This window comes from Dermacentor variabilis, chromosome 10 (assembly GCF_050947875.1).
Source record: "Dermacentor variabilis isolate Ectoservices chromosome 10, ASM5094787v1, whole genome shotgun sequence".
NCBI classification, from domain to species: domain Eukaryota; kingdom Metazoa; phylum Arthropoda; class Arachnida; order Ixodida; family Ixodidae; genus Dermacentor; species Dermacentor variabilis.
In genome coordinates this window covers 36201647-36223371 of record NC_134577.1, presented here as the reverse complement: position 1 = coordinate 36223371, position 21725 = coordinate 36201647, and the positions used below count along the sequence as shown (strand labels likewise).

Here is a 21725-nt window from a genome sequence, read left to right as displayed (position 1 = left end):
CGCAGCACCAACTGAAGTGGTGGGCCGATCATGCCGGCTTTCTGTGCAGCCTACGGTTGCACGAACACCAGCGGCCGCGACGATGTTGTCTTCCATTACTTCCCACAAGACTTCCCACAAGCTTTGAACGAAGTGGGAGGCTGCTGTGAAGCGAAAGAATTTCAAGCCCTCAAGAACAACAGTGCTGTGCTCCAACTCAAGAACAACAGTGATGCGAGCTCCTTCCTGTTAGCACGCTGAACGGAAGGTGCATGTTTATCTCCCGCCCTTGACGCAGGTTCCGTCGCAAAGCGCCGCGAATTTTCTATTTGCACGTGTGTTGTAAAACAGCCTGCATACAGCTACCATAACGCAGTGCAAATGTAGAGTTTTCATGTGCTGGAAAGCCGGCGCACAGATGGTCACTACACGTACTGCATGAACCGGGAAGCTTTTCACGCGTTTAAACAGTCTTTGTAGATTGCCGACAGCTTTGGACAGCGCACAAATGCCGACGATCGCATTCCCGCTTACGTTCCACTAGGATGCATGCAGGAACACAACACTACAGTTGTTTGACCGGAAACGAGCTCACTAGATCGGCGAAAGATCGGCGAGATCACTAGATCGCTTTGCAAAAAAACATACTCACCAAAGAGCATTTCCAACACGAGGAGACCCCAAGACTTCGCTTTCGTTCGCGTCGAAAGCACTGCTCGCACCAGCATCGTTTGCTTCTTCGAGAGGCCGGCTCTTCGCAATCGGCTCGTACATGCAGGGAGTAACGCCGAACTCCTCAGAAAAACGCAGTCTCTCTAAATTTTCCATTACCGTCTCAGAAAAACAGCACCAAACTACCTGGCACCGCGCTTCATGTGTAGCGGCAGCGGTCGGTTCGGACGAACACTAGTGCTGACGTCACGAGGCGCCAGACCAATCACAGGTGGAAACGAGACGCGCGAGCTGGGCGTGTCCGCTGCTGCACTTTTCGTCGAAATAAAATATATTTGCGCTTTCTTTCGCTCAATTTCGATACGATATTCGAATTCGGAGGGTTGAGAACCATTATGTAGAGATGTTCACTCATTTTTTCTGGAAAACCTTTCAGCTTCCCTTTAAGGCTAGTAGCGCCGCTCAGGACGAGCAAAAAAGGACAGAGGTAGGGGTAATCAAAGGGAGCGGAAAAACAGGGTGAGCGCTATTCACCCTGTTTTTCCGCTCCCTTTGATTACCCCTACCTCTGTCCTTTTTTGCTCGTCCTGAGCGGCGCTACTAGCCTTAAACAGTTATGACATACCAACTCGCCCAAACTGCCACGCTTTTGATCTTCATAGAACACCTAAATAGAAAAGTGATTTGAGATATCTTTGACATGTAATAAATTTAAATTCTGCCGGAAAATGGGTAAATACAAGAACCATTTGATTTATGCCGTGCGTTGTTGCCACTGTGGTACCATGTACCAAGAGCTATTGCTTTTTGTGCCTTGCCCCCAAGGTGGCAAGAAAGAGAACTTACTGCAGTTGCAAAGTTGAATATCTTAGATGCCGTTATTTTCATTGGGGCTTTTGCTTTTTATACACTATCATGGCAGACACATTGGTATGCAGTGCTAAAAGGGGTCATACTGTTTTCAATAATTAGCTATATTGATGCGTATTGTTCGCTCCATTATTGAAGGTGTTTTCTAAGTTAGCCTGCATGTAGTAATACATTTACAATGGCCATACTTTTGCCTTTTTCATTACTGTTGCTGGTATATTGTGCTTTATCACTATGGTCAATGCAAAACCTATATTTAAGTAAAACCTATATTTGCCAGGACTAACGCTTATCAAAATTCGCCTCTAGTTTTATCTATTGCCAAATGGAACTTGCTACCTGCAAACATTGTCTCGCTTACGGAATCATCATCATTTCATGCAGCACTGCTAACCTTTTTAGAGTATGTCAACCTGTCCGAACCCACATTTCCTTGAATATTTACTTAATCAGTGTTTTCAAGAGCTTGGCATTGTATAAAATTCATTCCGTTTCATCTGATATGTATCTGTGTAGGCTGTTTACCTAAATCATTATTCGATTGTATCCTTAAACTCGTGTTCTGATGGGTACTGATTGTTTGCATCGCATTTTAGGTTCTTATGCGTATTTCACGCTACTAAACATTGTATAAACTTCGTTACCCTTTTCTTTCTTTCTTTCTTTTCTTTCTTTTCTTTTTTTGTTTGCTTCTGCTAGATGCTTTTTATGGTTCCTAATGCCTTCATATGTTTACATTGTACAGATTTCACTCATGCTTGAACTTTTCCGTCCCCTCCTATGTAATGCCCTAACGGGCCCTTAGGGTACTGAAATAAATAAATAAATAAATAAATAAAATTCAGGAATAGCGCAGCTGTGCTGGGAGCTGAAATACGAGCACATATTGTAGTTTTCTGCATGAGAACAGGTTTGCTAGATCTCAAACTAAAGAAAAAAAAGAAGCTACAAAATTTTTGAAAGCTGCCCTATAAGTAGCCAGCCTTTGAATATAATTGAAAAATGTAGCCAAGTCTCAAAATAATTATCTTTACTGTGCCTACATCTTGTGACAATCAATGTTGGCATCAAATTCAACTTCAGCGGTTTGATTGAGTGTGTGGACATATATTGCACATTAATAAATTGTGCTGCTAATGCGTTTCTTGGCACCAGAGGCGTAAATATCTGGTATAGTTTATTGCACACAATTTGTGCTGTAGATAATGACTCTTTATGCAAGACCCAGTGCTGCTGGTAATGTTACGGTGCTTGATGGTGCCTGATTTATCCAGAGACCAGGCCGATTAGCAGACACACCAAAATTCTTGCGGCCAAGGGGCCCCTAAACTAACAAAATTAGCAGGAAGGAATTAAACCTAGCAACCTTTCTGGCAAGCATCCATTGTCTTTTGACTTCTTTGCATATGCATGCAGGCACTGGTGAGACGCTGCGCTGCGATGTGATCATCGACCAGGTGGCCTCGCTGAAGATGTTGACCACGACACGAGTGCTGCTGCTTGAGGACTCGCTCGAGCTCCTTGAAGTGCAGGGCTTAACCCACCAAGGTGCTGCCACTGTGCAAGTCATTTAAAGCGAATAACTTTCTTTGGTTCTTTTGCCTGTTTTTGTGGTGTGCAGACTTTCACTGTTGACACAAAGCTGCCAAAGCAAAGGGATTGTGCTCTCACACAATGAAGTAGCAGGGTTAGTTTGTCGGCGAATGCCAATTAGTTAAACCTCAATATAACGGAGTTGGTAAAATTGGCAGTTTGCTTTGTTATATTGAAATTTTGTTGTACTATTGAAATTTGACCTTTTATTCAAATAAGTACAGTTGCTTATCACTTTATTTTACACGGAAAGGGGCTGCGGAATTTTTCGGATTATCGGGCTATAGGAAAAGCAAATTTGAATGAGAAAACAATCCATTTCGATAAATTTGGGAGAAGACGACGAATGACACGGTTTCATAGCACGTATGATGACAATATCTTCACGTCGGCAGTACGAATTAAGAGAAGCCAGCCATGCTTTCGCGGGCACTGCGCCCCCGCAGCTGATAGCTTCGCCTGCACTGGGACAACGCTACCAGGAAAAGTGCTGGCAGGGGGAAGCGAATGCTTTGTCTGCCTTTCGCTCCAACGGGTCACCAGAACTCGAGATTATGCAACCTCCAATACTAAATGCGCAGGAAGACAGCTTACATGGTGCCATGCTGTCTCAGTCAGGCCACTTTTTGCACAAGCAGCAGGTTACTTCTCGAGGGGGGTGGGGGTGGCGCTTGATTGCACGCTTGATTGATCGCTTCATCATGCAAGCTTGATTGCGTTACCGGTAGCTTGCTCCCTTTCCCTTCATTCGCTTTGCTTGCATGGGAAGTCGTCACTCATGAAGCCACCATCTTTCTTGTCTCATCCTCGCACGCTTTCACTCGCACCTAAAGCACATAGTGCGTGGGACGCGATAGGATCATATCGCACTTGGACTTTATACAGAACATGATGTGGCGCCACTTCGGTAGTCGCTCGCGGTGCCCAGTGTGCGATTTGAAAGGTGTGTTCATAAGCAGCCGCTTGTAGTTCAATCATTTGGCCATCTGCATCCGTGGAATTTTCCGTTTATTGTCTCGGCATTCCTTTGCCATGGCAGTGAAATTTCGTCATATCGAAATCGTATACAAGCATACTTGAGTACATTGAGGTTCCAAATACGTGGTGTTCTATGGACGAGAGGTTGTGAAAGGTTAAATACTTCGTTATATCGAGAATTTTGTTATATTGAAGTTAGTTATATCGAGGTTTAACTGTATTACAGCTGTTTGAGACACACATGCTGTTGCACGGCAAGTTTGGGACATTGGAAGGATTAAAGTGCTGTGGCTGAGCACTCAGAAAAGGCAGCCCTTCTCTTCTCCTGCCACCCTCTTCCTTTTTTGGTGACTGTGGAAGAGGACTCTAGCATCGGGAAAGGAGGATGGCAGTTGCCTTCCATGCCAGCACTTACGCTGTTGGAAACACGCATATGATGGATCGGCTTATGTGGATAGCCACTGATGCTATGGCTACAAACGTGTTTAAGGCCTCTGTCCTTGACAGTATTACCCAATGAACCAACAAACGTTACCTAGATATTCTCACTGTAGCACATAATCACTTTTGAGCAAATCATTCCTATAATAAAGCAAATAGCTTTCTAAAAGCATTCAGCTGTTTGCTTTCATTGACAGCCATCATCATTGGTTTCTGAACATTTTTTTTTTTTTTTTGGTGTATTGTGGTGACGCTTTCCTTGCTGCTTTGCAGGGGACACCTTCTCTTCCATAGAGGGCATGTCCTTTGACTGGAGCCTGCAACAGCAAGAACCTGTGCTCAGGTGAGTGCATGACAAGGGGGCATTCGAATGAAAAGTAGGGTTCGGATGATAGGACCAAAAGAGCTCATTTCTAGCCCTAAGTGCTTCTCACACAATTCTTTAAGGCTGTACTAGCATCACAGTAGAAAATGCTAATATTGACCCGACATTGGGCATGCATTCGTCCTATTTGCAGTGCTGTTGGGATGTAATGTCTTGCAGGACTTCATTTAACCAACCGGCATAACAGCCAATTCTTCTGTTGTATGCCTGCTATTAACTGGTTGGTTGCTTGTTGTCTTTGAGCCAAGTTCAGCCAGCCACAAGTAAACATTTGTCTGAGAGCGGCATGTGGCTTTGTCATGTAACCTCCAGTTGACCAAAGCCGATTAACGGCTGCTTTGACTTGGCGAAATTGAGGATGTACTCGATGATGGTGCTACAGGGATGAGTGACGCTGAAGTGCGTGCCCTGAAAAACTTGCGAATGGAGGCTTTGATAACTTCACCCATAGTGATGCTATTGTGTGTGATTCATTTTAAATGTGTCCATGAAGGACATTAGAGAATTCAGAATGCAGGAATAGGAAGACAGAAGTAAAAACAAAGCATAACCAAGTAGCCCAAAATGCAGTTTTGCCATAATACACTTCTCATGTGCCTCACAAAGTTCTTTGTGTATCAGTGTCCCCATCTCCTGAACGAATGCACAACAGTGGTAGTATGTGCAGACATAGCCTCCTATATATTTTCATGTCTACCCATCAGTCCAAAAAGCACAGAGTGCCAGCTGTTGTGCCTAGTTCCACCGTTAGCCACCAATCAGCAGTGCCAGTACAGAATAGCTGATGCTATAGCGTGGTGCCCACTTCTATCTGCGCAGCTTCTATTGCTTTACTGAATCTAAACACCAGTAACATTCGCACTGGCAAGAACAGCGCACTGCAAATTGTCTTCTGCAAAAGAATGTGTACAAGAAATGAACAAGCATAGGAGATTGCTCTAAAGGACATGCCCATTATCAGCGTCACAGATGAAAGTGCCTTTTTACTTTACATACAAGAGTCACTTTATACTCGTTTTATTCTTTATCCTAAGCCTCTACTTTATCCAGGCAAAAAGCTTTTGTCAGATTTTAGTAGGCCTCCAGATGTGCACATGGGCTTTTTCTACACACTCACCACGGCTCACAGATGCTTTGATATCTCCTCTAGAGAGGGCACTGTCAGCCCAGAATAAAAATGGGAGAAGGCAAGGAGGTTGAACGGCACGACCGGAGTGATTGCATAGGCACAGAAAACACATGGGAGGCTATGGCCCAAGCCGCATTACCAAGACTGTTGTGCGTTCATTATTTTTAGCCCACGATTAGTGCTGTGCCCTGTTGACTTCTTTATGTACTTCTGTTAGTTCTGTGCCATATTCAGCGTATCAACTAAAGCAACTTGTTTCCTTAGTTGTTTGTGTTATACCAGCCATCGTAGCTCAGTGGATATGGTGTTCTGCTGCTGTGCGCAAGAATATGGGTTTGAATGCCAGCCATGGTAGTTGTGTTCCAGTGGAGGCGGGACAGCATGTTAAAGAACCCTAGGGGTTCTAATTTGGTCTGGGCACGTTCCCGTTATCTCATAGCCGATGCATTGATTTGAGACCATAACCCCCTCACTTTGTTCACTGAATGTGCCTTTAGTTGTCACCACACCCTTTATCCCACACAATGGAATGACCATTCTATTTGGTGAGTATGGCATATGCCACAATGGTGCATGGTATGTCAAGAATTTCAAGTGTTTGCACAGCCTAGGGCACAAGCCCACCCACAGTAGTAGAACAGCAGCTAATTTTCATACATCACTTGTTATTATAAATTATGATCTTCTTTCCTCTATTCTAGGTCATATTCACTGCACATTTTCTCTGATGCATGTGATTAACTTTGGAATGTTCCATACATGTGTACTGCCTCCCCTACATCCTACATTATATGTCAACTAGTCTACCGCTGGGAATCTAAATGCACTTTTATCATACGTTTTCACTACATGTTCAGTCATCTATTGACGGGAATCTTGTAGTGTTGAGAATTTCACCTCATTCAGGTTTGTGCCCGTGTCCGAGTGGCCATACGAGCTGCCAAGCCCCGGACTTCTCTTGTGGGAGTCGAGGGGCCACCGTGGCTGGGCCGTGCTGCTGGAGGGCAGGGCAGCAGGCACGGCGCGACTGTCAGTGCGCCCCAAGCACACAGCATACAAGCACTTGGCAACCCAAGAGCTTGAGCTCCGGGTGGTGGACAGTGTGCAGCTCGAACCCTTGGCTGTGTACCTGCTCCCTGGCTGCCAGGCCTGCTTCCGGCTGCAGCGACTCATGCAGGGGCGCCCACCAAGCCGTCAGTGCCAAAATAGTTTTACGTTGTAGCGACCATGAAAAACCAAACACTGCCAGAACTATGAGTTAAGAATGTAACCCTTCACAGTTAAACCTAGTTGATACATGCCCACTCAAAACATACTAGTACAGTTGACTCTCGTTACAACAAACCTTGATAATTCGGGTCCCTTTTATCCAAAGTCCATGATATCCGAAACGCCTCACTTACGAAACTTTCGTCACGATGTGCAACAAAGTTATTGCAAAGAGTGAGTGACAAACGTCCAAAGTTAAGAGAGAAAGAAAAGAAAAAGAGTAGCAGTTTTACTCTAGAGGTGAAGCATCGATTGCGATAGCAAATTAATAGACAGTTATGCAAAGTAAGGATAGTAGTTTTATTGGCCGTGTAATGTTGTAAACATTAGCTTAATAACTAAATTAACGAGCACGGTGTCACGCGTGCACAGGTAAACATAAACACATCTCTCTTGATGACCGCGTAAAGTTGCTGTCAAAACGTTGGGAGTGAGGAAGCGCGGTAGCAGCAGCGAGTGAATTGACCTTTGTGTTGTCTCTCACTTCAATGTGAACATTGAAAGCACAGACCATAGGAAGCTACCGGCACTGGGTGCAGTTTGCCCCCATTGCAGATTGCTTTCAAGGTATTGCACCCGCATGGCCAGCCATAAGCAACAGCCGCCGGAGTAGAACCCCTTCTCCCCCCCCCCCCCCCATGTCTCGCACGTGAAAAAAAGACTGAGCGCTTCCGCTCCTCCTTCCTCCCCATCGCGGTCATTGGCTGACCCTATCAAGTCAGTTGTCAGCCCATGTCGACACAGCAAAATACCATTTTATACGCCAGATTTTGACAAAAATTGCCGATAATTTTGTCCGCCGTAGCCGATAGTCCCTTGTGGCGTGGTCCGTTAAAAGCTAACGTTGTTGCATTAATAAAATGGGCAGAGCAAACTAAAGTTAAAATATGGTCCGTTAGATCTGCAAGTCTGTTGTACGCAGGTCCGTTGTAACGAGCATAATGATTAAAGTGTAGTCATAACAAATCCCTGACAATGTCTTTGTAGAGTCTGATATGCTGACCACTAAAGGCGTAGTGGTGTGTAGTCTAGTTAGTGTATACCATGTTCACTTTTTGTCGTGCAATTTGTGGGGTCTCGCACAGCCGCGTTCTTGGGACAAAGGAACGACAACACAGTAGTGCAAACAATCACAAGGGCATTTATTGCACCTTTCATAGATCAATGCCTGCTAGCCGAGTTGCTATCCACAAAACATGCCGATGGGCGCGCGACAAATCTAGAAGTCCGACTTACCGCGACCGCATAGCGAGCGAATATGTTCGCCCCATGCTGGATCCCAGCGCCTGGTCGTTCGCGCGTACTGTCACGCGAATGGTGGCGCATTCCAAGGCGGCCACGCGAGGTGGTCTCGCAGAAGCATGGGTCGGCGGCGCGCGGGATGTCCACGCTGTTCGCTGACCCGCCGGGGAAGAGCCAGCCCGTCCTCCCCTGCGCCCCCAAGTAACCCTGCCGTGAGGCGGCGTTAGCAGCGCAACACTCGCTCCATCTCTCGCGAACTGCGCCCCAACCACATCGACCGCCGCGGGCATCACGCAGGCCACGCGGCGAAGCCGGATTACAGGAGACGCGCCATGCGGGAAAAACATATCAGAGGACGCGCGAGAGTCGCGCATCCCCACATCCCCCCCAACCTTAAATCACCACATATTCCTGCGAGACATGTCCCACGGTCTAACATCAACGCAACAGTGGCCGCGCCGAGGAAATGTCCACGCTGTCCATAGCATGCGAGCCGACATTGTCCCTGGGTACACCGCTGGCGTCCGCCGGTCACAGCAGCAGCTTTGCAGACTCGACGGCACAATGCCGGGGCAGGACTCCGGAAACGACGACGCAGTGGTCGGTACGAGCAAGCGTCGCTCGCGCCGACGCGCCCTGCTGGCAAGAGCCGCCGTAGCTGTCGGTGGCCGCCGGCTCTTTTGTCCGCTGCCGAGGGTTGTGAGCTGGAGACAGGTGGCCGCCGAAGTCGCTGCGCCGAACTGGCCACAGCATCACCATCGCCCGGGGTGGCTCGATCGTAGTCCAGGGCAACAGCGCAGGTGATGTGCAGGTGGCAGCAAACCAGGGGTGACTCCACTCACGCTGCGTACACTCAACACACTCGGCAAACACTAAAGTAGTGCAAGGGAGAGCAAGTCTGCATGCGCATCGCCCACGTGGTACGATGTTCAACTCGGCTAGCAAAATATCAGGCAGCTACTCAGATGCTAAGTTCATGTGAACGAAGCTCGCTTCCTTGAGTCGAACGAGTAATTTCAATTCGTGCGAGGCTAAATAGAATGAGGGAAGCAAATTGCAACACGTCAACGCCACGGTCCACCAGGTGTGTCCCTCCACGTGCGACAGGCAGCTTCGTAAAGCCTTAGGCCTAAAGCGTCGCTACCCTGACAACAACCGGCATCCAAAAACAACACCCAAAATAAGCGCAAAACAGGCAGCCGCGAGGAGACGTCAGCTCTGTGAGGTGGTCCTACTCCGCTCGGTGCACACAGCATCCGAGTTGACTGCGCTCACCGTCCTAGACGGTGTCGGAGCGCCCGGTGCCAGGCCGCAATACCAATCAGCCCGTAGTGGCACCCGTCCGCGGCCACGGGCTCCCAGAGCCGCGACTTCATCCGAGTCAAAGAGATAGAAGAAGCTATTTACATAAGAAATTCGGACCACCCACGAGGCTTCCGTACTCACTTGCTTCAGGCTTGCCACTGCTCCGCGAGCGCTCAGCCTCGCTCTCCCAGGATGCAGACCACGTGGCTCTCGTACTGACGAATGTCATTAAAAAAACACTTGCGGAAAGGCTTAGCATGTTGACATGTTCAAACACACTGCAGCCACCATCACCTCGCTCAAAAAAGCACGCCGCCGACGCTAGCGATCAAAATTCACGCTAGGCCTACGCTTCGGTTCAAACAAAGGTCTCGAACGAAGCAAAACTGTTAAAACTATCGTCCGATGCCCCAAGTGTCCCACGTTGGGCAGCCAGATGTGGGGTCTCTCACACCCGCGCTCTTGGGACAAAGGAACGACGGCACAGTAGTGCAAACAATCACAAGGGCATTTATTGCACGTTTCATAGATCAATGCCTGCTAGCCGAGTTGCTATCCACAAAACATGCCGATGGGCGCGCGACAAATCTAGAAGTCCGACTTACCGCGACCGCATAGCGAGCGAATATGTTCGTCCCATGCTGGATCCCAACGCCTGGTCGTTCGCGCGTACTGTCACGCGAATGGTGGCGCATTCCAAGGCGGCCACGCGAGGCGGTCTCGCAGAAGCATGGGTCGGCGGCGCGCGGGATGTCCACGCTGTTCGCCGACCCGCCGGGGAAGAGAGCCTGTTTTCCCCTGCGCCCCCAAGTAACCCTGCCGTGAGGCGGCGCTAGCAGCGCAACACTCGCGCCATCTCTCGCACTGCGCCCCAACCACATCGACCGCAGCGGACATCACGCGGCGAAGCCGGATTACAGAAGACGCGCCATGCGGGAAAAACATATGAGGGGACGCGCGAGAGTCGCGCATCCCCACAAATTGCAGTTTCCGGTTAGTGTGTACAGTAGAACCCAGTTGATATGTTTTTCAGGGGACTGCAAAAAAGCTGTAAGAGCTGGGAAAACGTAACAATGAGGAAGGGCACATGTCGCCACAGCAACATCGGAAACAACTTTGTACCAATACAATTATTAGACATCTTGGCACTCGTACTGTGACCAGGGATGGCACATGCACGCATATACCTAAGGGTCACGTACGATGTTCCTTGACAGTGGCACCTTTCCAATTTTAGTATGCTTCACTGCAATAGTTCGTGTATCATTCGCTGCATAACACAGCTCTGTTGCTACGAAGCTAACTGAAAAGAACCGTCGATTATGCAATGCGAATGAGACCCTTCCAGGCCCCAAAATAAATGTAACCAGGCGCTCGGCAGATTTGCCGCAGTGTGTGATGTTCCCGATGGGTTTTAGCAGATGCACACTTTTTTTCAGGTGCTCTGCCAACTGCTCTGTGTACATTTTCTCCTGATGCTTTTTGCAGCCCCAGGCTTGTTGCAACATACTTGTCACTTGTTGCAACATATAGGTAGCTTGTTGCAAACCACCAGTCGCTTGTTACTTCTTACAATGTACTGGTCACTTGTAACATAAGAGAGCGAGTTTCTTTCTGCACCACTAAATTTATGTGACCTCTGTGTTCAAATGCAATGTCAGATGCGGGACCATTACAGAATGATAACATATCAAATGGGAACATAATACCTTGGGGTCAATGGAGTTTAGGTTGGAACCACAAGAACAGTGTAGCAGCCAGGAAAATGCAACAGCGAGGAATGTATCAATGGGTTTCCACTGTACTGCCGTTTAGTGTGTACTTAAGCTGTGTTCCCCCGAGGTACATAGTAAAGAGGTTTGTTCCACTTTATTTAGAAAACTTGTGCCGTGAAAGTCAAGCAGCACCTAAACCGCAACAATACTGACGAGCACAGCTGTCAATTGTCGAATCTGAACCCAGAGGCCAAGTTCATCCACTATTTATCTATGCATCAACATACTTTCAAGAGTAATCACTGGGGCTTGTGTATACTCGAGAATGTACAACACTATTCGCATTGCACGCACAGTCTGATTGAACAGGTCTCATTTGCTAGAATGAGTGATAGCAATAAAGAAATATTGCATACAGTAGGCGTGTGTTGTAGTGATTGATAACTGGATAGCAGTGATAATCCAGTAAAAAAGTTACTGACAGAAAGACAGAAAGTAAAAGAATGTATGCATAGCATTAACATACAAAAAAGAAGAAATATGTTTCTTGCAATTAATGTAACATTGAGATGACCTGCTGCAAAACTCAGCTGTGTACTATTTGTGAGTCGATCGTTGGTGTGCCTGTTGGCATAATGTATGGAACATGTGTGCATGTTTGCAGCTGTGGCCCCATCGGACCGATACGCCCAACGTATCGAGGACAGCCGGGTAGCACGACTTACAGGTCTGTGCGTGTTGGCCCAAAGGCTGGGTCAAACACAGCTGCAGCTGACCAATGCACGTATCCTTTGCTGCTAAAATGCTGCACTCTCCTCCTGCACACTCTAAGAAAACTATGCACCCTTTGGCGCATATGTTGTCCTTAAACTATAATCGCCATTTCTTTTGCATGCCTTTCCTTTCTTTAACGCTGCGCGGTTGGTGCCGGTTCCGGCTCATGAACAGCAGATGTGTTATTAGCGGGGCTTGGCATTCTTGAAAGGAAATGCAAGCAAGACTGAGGAGGAAGTTGTTTAGGTACATATCATTGTTTGGGTACAACATTCGCTCCATAGGGTTTCAACTTTTTTCAGAGTGCACTGTGTATACTGTGCTTTGCTTTCTTTTAGTAAAAACTGCCTCAAAGGGGCACTGCAACACTTCTCAAACACAGTAGGCCAATGTTCAGGTTCTGTGGACAATGGTGCCTCAAATATAAATATTATTCCGCCGCATGCAACATGGAGCCTGCACTTTTGCAAAGAGATATAGCATTATGTTAAGATATTTATCGCCCAAATTCATGGACTTGTTCATTTCTGGTAAACCATACGTGTCCGTGTAGCACCTTGAGGTTGTCTACGGGATCTGTTGCAGATATAGAATTTTATATTTTGCTCATGAAACACGTTTTATGGGTGAGTAATATACGATTATATAAGGTCTTGAAAACATATAGCTTTGTTTTTTCTGTGAAATGTGTTCTGCAATCTGAATATTGTATAAATATTATGAGTGTGCTGAAAGATCTATCTATGTACACTTGAACCTTGTTATAATGTGACGGGATATAACGAAATAATGGATATAACGCAGTAAATGCAATTCCCCTTAAAATTCCCATAGAGATCCATGTATTTAAAACCTTGTTCTAACGAAGTGAAATTGTTGTGCCAATGGATATAACGAGCTAGATTCGTTCCTGAAACCGACCATTGCTTGCCGATCGTATTGCTTTCCTCGGCTTCTGTGTTCGTTCAGCAGGGCATTTCAAAATACCGGCATCAAATACGTGTGAAGCCGTGCACGCTGGCCACGCGCACAAGCAACACTTCTTGCTTATCGCATCTCTCTCTCGCCGTAGCATGTAGCTGACAAAGCTAGGCTCACCCTCTGAGAGCGCCAACTCAAAGGCCACGCCTAGCTGTGCCGCACCACATATTGATGGTGCTTGCGCATGGCATGCTAAAAACCAGTGCCTCCACTTCTCTCTCTCTCACTGCAATGCGCTGCATTGTGCTGATGCAGCTAGGTGTGACCTCCGAGATTGCGTGAAATCTGCACGAGCCGGCCACACCAAGCCGGCGCACTCACACAGCGAAGCCGCAGGGCCACGAGAAAGCGGTGGATCAGATAGTTTCGCTTTCAAGGGCGAATTGGCGTTGTGCCAAGCTGTGTCGGCTGTACACTTTGACGGGTTTGTGAAATTTCACGCAAGTGAAACAATCTCTGGAAGTCATAGAGGTTGTCGGAGAACACCGTCCCAGCTACCTATGTAGTCGGCACACCGTGTTGTATGATACTTGGCACTCTAACACGACGGACTTCATTCACATCACAGCATGCTAGCTGTTCCCTTCGCCCGCCTGACTGTCTCTGCAGTTTCACAATACCGTTTTACTTGTATGAGTACCTCGCATTTTTTTTCTAGAATCTTGACTGGTTGCGGCCCTTACACGAGTCAGGCCGATGATGATCCGTTAAAGGTTCATACTGTTTCAGCAACTGTAGCACAGGGTAAGGGAGGCGCAAATGGCATAACGCTGCTGTAAACCTCACATGCTGGCCCATCGTATTTGACCACCGCTGACCCAAACGGGGACTCCCTTCTCCAGAGGCGAAATGCCACTGACCTGACCGGAAACACTGCCAACACAGCCTAGACGACATGCCACACAAAGAAATAGTAGTGTGGCGGCGCCGGCCTGAGAGACATCAATGGAAAAGCAGCTAATGTCATCTAGAGGCGACAAAACTAAGTTTGCTTTCCGGCTATATGTTTTGAACTTTTTTCCAAGATATTGCCCTCCAAAGTGAGGTTGCAGCCCTTACATGACGGCGGCCCTTACATGAGCATATGTGTGGTATGAGCGAGTCAAGTGGAAAGCAGGATCGAAAGACCATCACATTGGAACTAGGGGTGTGCGAATATTCGAAAAGTTTGAGTATTACCGAATAATATATATTTAACATTCGTATTCGATTCAATGAATAGATATTCGAATCAAATTGAATGTATTGCTGGCTGTGTGGCTGCAAACATGGTTCTTAGCACTTGTTTCTGTCTAATCTAAGAATATTGAGCCGACTTCATGCTGAATTTTGCGGCGATTTCATGCTGCTAGCGAAATTTGGCCTGTAAAGTATACTTGGCCACTAAATGTCTAAATTGTGAGGAAAAGCCTGCCTCTCAGTAGCAAGGGGCACGGGTTTGCGAACAGCGAGAATGCACTTTTTCTTTGTTTTTCTTTTCTTTTTTTCTTCTTTGCAGTGCATCCTCAATTCTGAACTTATTTCCTGACAGCAAATGCAGTGAGTGAGGTCTGGCACAGGGTCAAATGCCTCCAATATTATGGGCATTTGATGCAGTTTAATAAGGCACAGGTTGGCTAGGACAGCTAGTTGGAAATTACAAAATTTTCCAAGGTAACATAAGCCAAATATACAATGTTTCAGTATAACAGCTTACTAGCCTAGTTTTTTAACATTGACAATGTTTCAGAATTACAAGTTATCTCAACATGTTAATAAATGCATGTGCATATAATTATTCTATATTTGGAGCTAAGTATTTGTATTCAATTCGTATTAGAAAATTCGCACACGCATAATTGGAGCATAAGGATGCTGTTGTAACAGCTGCTGTGTCGGGTGCTAAAACGTCACGTGATGCACATGCCGGAGAGTCTTTTGCTGTTGTTCTATTGAATTTTCATTGCATATGCGGCCGCAGAGCCGTAGTATTCATTGCATGTTCAAAGTTGTGCATACCATTGATCATATTACGGAAGTAAAGGCTAATAGCCGGCATAACGAAGTAATGAATTTTGGCTTCCCTTTCAACTTCATTATAACGAGGTTCAACTGCATTTATATTTGTCTGTGTATGCTGCTGACTTGAATGGGGGCGAGGCTTGCTGAGCACTGCTGTAACACTGCTTTTCTCATGCCACCCTCAGTTTTTTTCTGCAAACTGTACATAAATGTTGATTAATTGATCGATTGATTGAGAAGATTGCTCTCTCCTGTGGCTTTCAAAGCCCCCTCGGTTTTGCCCCCATCACGCTTGATGACTGGTGTCCATAGGCTTTCGCTCGGTCTGGCATCAAGGACGTCATAGACCGCATGACAGCACATAGATGCCAGCCAATGAGTGATTGGGCACTACCATAAATTACGTCCAAGCAAAAAATTGTGCAATGTATACGCGCTCCTCGAACCCTCTTCTGGCAGCAAATGATTAAACGTCCCACCCTTCCTGTCGCTGCTCTTTTGTCAGATGCCAACAGGGAAGTGATGCCATGTGTGCGATAGCAGTGATACCTATCACTAACAAACCTAGTTCCCTAGCCGTGGCAGCCACATTCTGATGGCAGTGGAATGCAAAAGCACTTGTACACTTAGATTTAGGTGCGCATTACATACACCCGAGTGCTCTAACTTGATCTAGAGCCCCTCACTAATGCCCAAGCCAGATGGGCAAATTTAGTGACACTTCGAGCGAGCGCGCTTTGTTTCGCTAAGTGTCATTTTGGTGGTATGGTGCTACATGGTAAAACGAAGTGTCATTTGGCATTGATGACAATGACGATATAGAAGTAGAGCTTGATGGGATTCTTGGCATTTTGAATGTTAGAAATTGTTACTCTTTTTATTACAAAAAGAAATGCTTACTTACAAGAAGTTTGTAACAAAAAATAAGAATATCATTATCTCGTTAACACATTCATTTGCTTTGAGTCAATACAAGCATGCAACGTAACCAAAATCCAGAGTCAAAATGGCAGATTCCACCGAAAATGAGTGTTTCAAGGTTATTATGGCTTCACTGATGCCGTAAAGACGCTCATAACATCTGAAACCACAAAAATGTGATCTTAGAATTAGTGCTGACTCTGCCGTGAGCGTTTTTTAAACATTCTTGAAGCACTGCTATAGAGGCTACACACGTCAGCACAGTCAATCGAGTTTGTTGAACGCACTCGCTGGCAAGTGCACTTGACAGCACTTGACCTTTCATTCTGACATGTGAGGGACACTAAAGGCAGAGTTCACTCACTCAAAGTGTCCCTAAATTTGCTCATCTGACTGGAGTATAAGACATCTTGTAAACCGTGCTTACTTTGGGATGTTAAACTGCATGATTTTGATTTTTTTTACAACCTTTTTAGAGAAGGTTGTGTGACTGCCGTATTTGCTTGTAAATAATGTGACCACGAATATAATGCTATGGAGCTTTTGGTGTCTTAGAAACATAAAAATATTATTATAAAAAATATTAAAATATTATATGGGAATTATTACTATAGAAACGGGAAACAGTGCCAAATAGTGGATGGCCGAAGGGCATTGTACATCGTTGCTGCAAAGTGTTGTCGCAAATTAACGCGAAAAAGCGAGTGGTGACATATTTATCACGTCAAGAAAAAAAAAAGAAAAAGCTGTGTTATATTCGTGTTACAAACCCGAATACACCACGAGGCATGTTCTGAGACCACGAATTTCGAAATAAATCCCGTGTTATATACGTGTAAATACTGTAACACTGTGTGGTGAAGATAGTTTTTCGTGTGCCATGCACAGGGCAGTGATCTCATTTCTGCTTGTTTTCTTTGAGAAACATTTCTCGTTGTTTATTTGAAGCAGCTTGGTCAACTTCCTGCGCCTCAATACTATTATGTTATCTGGACCGCAGATGTCAGCTTTCATGTTGTGCAAATTTCCTCTTATGTCTAGTAAAAAAGAAATTGCTTGTTAGCGTTGTTTTAAGCAGCTGACAACTTCATCTGGCAACTTGTATCTCCTCGCCCCTTCCCCCGACCTTGCACAACTTTCTTGGCCAGTCATGACTCCTTAACAGCAGCTTCCAGACCTGTCCGTGGATGGCCGTCAGCCGTCTGCTGAGGTGCACGTCGTCAAACCAAGCTACTTGCGTGAGGAAACTTGCTTGTTCCTGTCAAAATAGGCAGTTTTGTAAACAAGAAATAGCATTGATGCCACTGGGGCGTTTGTGTCGTGGAGGCTATTGTTTTTAGCAGCGGGGCCACGATGGCTTGCCGACTATGGCATACTGCTGAGCACAAGGTTGCGCGTGTGATTGCAGGCCATCGTGGCCACATTTCAATGAAGATAGAATGTAAAAAAAAAAAAAGAAACTTCTGTAGTGTTCTTTATGTAACATAATATATGATTATGCATGTCGGTGATTCGTACTGAATTGAACAGCGCAAGCTGAGGATGAATGAGACAAGATGAAGCGCTGGCTTTCAATAAGATTGTAATGAAATGTGTGAATATATATACAAACTAACACAGCTTGCACATGCGTAGTGGTCAGGCATCACAAGGCACACAGTGGATGAAAACAAATGAGTGCAAAAAGAAATTTATAACAAAAACTAAGTGCATGTGACAATGAGGAGGCATGAAATCAGAATAGACTGGCCATAGTAGTATGTATGCAATCAGTAAAGAAATAGTGCAAGCAGCCAGTGCGGCTTGGAATGCCATTGGGCAGGTTAGTGTGTTTAACATAATAGTGAGCTTAGCAAAATAGCGGGATCCTAATATGCATGCGCAGAACGTGATGCGACCCATAACGCCATTTTCAGATTTAACGTTACCGGCTATGTGTCGTTCCCATAAGTAGCTTGGCAACATAGCGGTGGTCCTGGCCGCCCGCTTTGAATGAATTTGGTGTTGCTGCTGTAGAATTCAATTTGCTCGTGCAATTTAGTCTAGCACACCTTCCTCTTATTTACAGGCCGCTTTAACGACAAAGTATTATGGCTAATTTTGTGAAGTTTTTAGATTGCTTCTCATTTTGAATGCTTCTAAGCCTAACAAAAGAAACTGCTGGGATGGTAGCGCCACCTATCGGTGAGGTTGAGAGCTAAGTGCGACAGCACAGGGCCTTCGATAGGGGTGATCTCGGAGGCCATGGATGGGAGGCTTGTACCGATTTCGCCATGGATCAGCAGGCGTGGAAAGTACAAATGTGATGCGCTCCTGGCTGTCAATGCACTGTTTCTCAGGCTTTTTGCATGCATGTACATACAATGCTAGGGGAATAGGTAAATATCACTAATGTGCACCATGTATGCAAAAATTAGCGTAATTGAATAGCGTTTCCGGGGTGTAAACAATCACGCTATGCTAAAACTCCCTTTCTGCAAAGCTTGTTTGCGGAATGGTAACGCTACTTGCCTCAACCTCGCTTTTAGGGTAACATTAAACTAAAACTGTTAATTGCCGGACTAGGGGCTGCAATAGATTAGTACAATATGAATGCAGGCTGGCAGCATCATCGCTGTGGCATGTTCATTTGACCCCATTCTTTCTTCAGCATTTGGTTTTTGAAGATATTTCAAAATAGAATCAACAAAAGATTCATGGAAAGCACTAGAAAGTGAGTTTTAACTATATCAAAAGCAGTTATAGCTGTACTACTACTATGTACTGCATTGGATTGCAAGTATACTACATGTTTCATTGCTGTAAGCTTCTTTGCAAGTTGCATTTCCAAATGCCCCTTCTGCTAGGGCCTACCGTAAGGCAGGGCTTACAGTAAACAAATTAACAAAGTGGTTCCTGTTGTATTAGTCTGTCGTGCTCGTGGTACAAATATTGAACTGGTAGGCATTTCTCTTTAGTTCGTTATGAACAGGCTTGAAATTAAAACATAGGAGACGGCAACCAGTAAAGCCACCCAAGCTTGTGTCGCGTGTTGCACCTTGTTGTACTCAATGTTGGGCAACAGTTGGCCCATCCAGGACGTTGCAAGCACCTTTTACCCTCCACACACCTGTACTATACTTTGCAGGCTTCTCTGTGACCCCAGGAGATGCCTGGATGCTTGAGCGTCATGCCTGGTACTGGGTGCAGGTGCAGCTTTTTGATGAGCAGCATCATCAGATCCACGCCAGTGAGGTAGGCTGCCACAATTGTTCCCTGCTGGCTCTACTGTGCCCGATAACCATATAGTAGTTTTGGCACATAATACGGCAGAACTTAACTTTTTTTTTTAGTGTGCAGGTTGACTACTCTCCGGAGGTGTTGTATTTAGAAGGAGGGTCAAGAGGAGATTAATGCTACAGAGTAGGCTGTCTCGTTTTCACGGCAATGCATTGAAGAAAGAAATTTAGCTTTGGGACATCAGAAAAACATCTGAACAAACATGCAAAATGATGTAAAATGTACATCTCTGCTTTGATCTGCTTATTCTCATTCGATGAATGAGAATGAGGAGATTCAAAGGGCCTGATTTTTTTTTTCTTTTTGGTCGCAGCCATATAAGAGCCAGACAACGAAGCCAGAAAACGCATAGGAAAGATCATGTTTGATGTTCAACCCTTTATTGACGAGTGTTGCCTGCTGGCAACACACGTACCAGAAAAAGTGTTTTCCTTGCTGAGTTTTGGTATTGAGTACAAGGTTTCTGGCCGAATGTCTTCGGCCAACATTGAAGGACAGGCAGCAGGCATTATTTGTTGCTCTAGAGCAGGAACACGGGACAAGGATGAAGTTTGGCACGCGACTCGCTTTCTTTCGAGAGCATGGCCAGAGGAGACAGACCAGTGCAAGATCTCCGGCTGCAGGGGCGTCACACATGTGACACACAAATGAAATGTGCACCTATGGGTTAGACCTGATGAGAGCTGTCTACTAATTTCAAGTGAAGCTGCAGATGACTTGGGGTGAAACCTACTTCCAGTTCTCTGCCTGGCCGGTCGCCCTATTTCTGAAAAAGTTTCGGCAAAAGATTTTGATTTTTGTTGATCATGCTTATTCTCAATGTGTTTTGCATATTCAGGTGGAAAAAGAAATGTGTGGGGGGTATTTATACGGGCCGTCAGTAAAGGTTTAATGGAAATGTGCTGTGAACCGGGGCGTCAGAATGAAATGTTTTTCGTTCTGGTTTTAGTTTCGTTCCACTGGAAAACTTTGCATTCAGGTTCAGTGCATTTGTGGTGCAGCTTGTTATGTGCCGAGTTGGGCAGAACTGAAAAACTGGCAGCCGGCGCTGCGAGGGAAGAACCAGCTCTGCTGCTGGAAAATTGGCCAGGTGACAACCTCACGATGGAAGTGCTGAGTAGGTTACATGAATATACGCTTGTGAATGGCACGACGGTAGATGACAAGCTGTTCGTCCTGAATGTTGTGCGGTAATCACCCAGCTGAGTGTGCTGAAGTTGCATGACAGCTGTGAAAGAGTGCCCAACACCACACAAATGAGGGACAATGATCGGCTGGCGTACGACAAACAGATGCAAGCGCACATCTGCTCATTCTGTGATGGGACGGATGGGCAACAGGGACTTATCTTGCGGATGAATACCGGCTTCCTCCAAAGGGCATTTGTCCTGTCATTCTTGACCTGTCATCAGTTTCGATTGTAATCACTGAAACAACATCTTTCTTTTTGCTTTTCTTGCAGGGTCTCAATGTGGACGTGCACTTCTCGCCAGACTATTTCAAGGTGGACCACTCCACGGAAAACGGCACACTTCACTTGGTGCGCACCCTTCTGTCCGGCCGCACCGTGATTCGGGCAGAGCTTGTGGGTTGCCGGCAACCGGTGAGTTGTGCAGGGTGGAAGAGGAACTTGAACAGGGTACCTTATTTCCTCTCTGAAATTTTGTAATGCTGCTGGCATACCCACAGAAAGTGGTGCTTTGGTTCCAAACTTGAACCTGCTGCTGTGACTCGATAACGATGGCACCCTGCTGCTCACCACGACCCGCCACTGGAGCTCAGTGGCTAGCGCGTTGCGTTGTAGAGCTCGAGATCACGAGTTCGATCCCAGTCATGGCAGCCACGTGCTGATGAGGGTGAAATTCAAAAATTGCTTGTCTAACATGCGCTGGGCGTGTAATAAAAAGCTCTAGTTCCAAACAAATCCAAAGTGTCTCTGCGCATTAAAGAATACCAGGTGGTCAAAATTAATCTGTAGCCCTCTTACTACGGTGTGCTTCATAGCTCGTATATTGCTTTGGGATGTTTAACCCTTTCAGGAATTTCGACGTTCATTTACGGTGCCAATCTCATGTTTGATATTTCACCCAAATTCGGCACCACTGGTTGTTAAGAGGTGCTATCATCTTTATGGAGTCGCCTAAAGTCATTTGAAATTGGATTTCTTCTCACTTGTGCGCTCAACTCGCGC

General features: G+C 45.9%; 1 protein-coding gene across 1 annotated transcript in view; it reads left to right on the top strand.

Annotated features, from left to right (window-relative positions):
* The window catches only part of LOC142560323 (nuclear pore membrane glycoprotein 210-like), a 73388-nt gene that overhangs the window by 4730 nt on the left and 46933 nt on the right, over positions 1-21725 (top strand). Inside the window, exons 3-9 of the mRNA XM_075672323.1 lie at positions 2938-3069; positions 4807-4876; positions 6954-7240; positions 12243-12362; positions 17431-17493; positions 19383-19489; positions 20997-21137. Coding sequence (XP_075528438.1) covers positions 2938-3069; positions 4807-4876; positions 6954-7240; positions 12243-12362; positions 17431-17493; positions 19383-19489; positions 20997-21137 — 920 coding nt within the window. The remainder of the gene's footprint in view (positions 1-2937; positions 3070-4806; positions 4877-6953; positions 7241-12242; positions 12363-17430; positions 17494-19382; positions 19490-20996; positions 21138-21725) is intronic.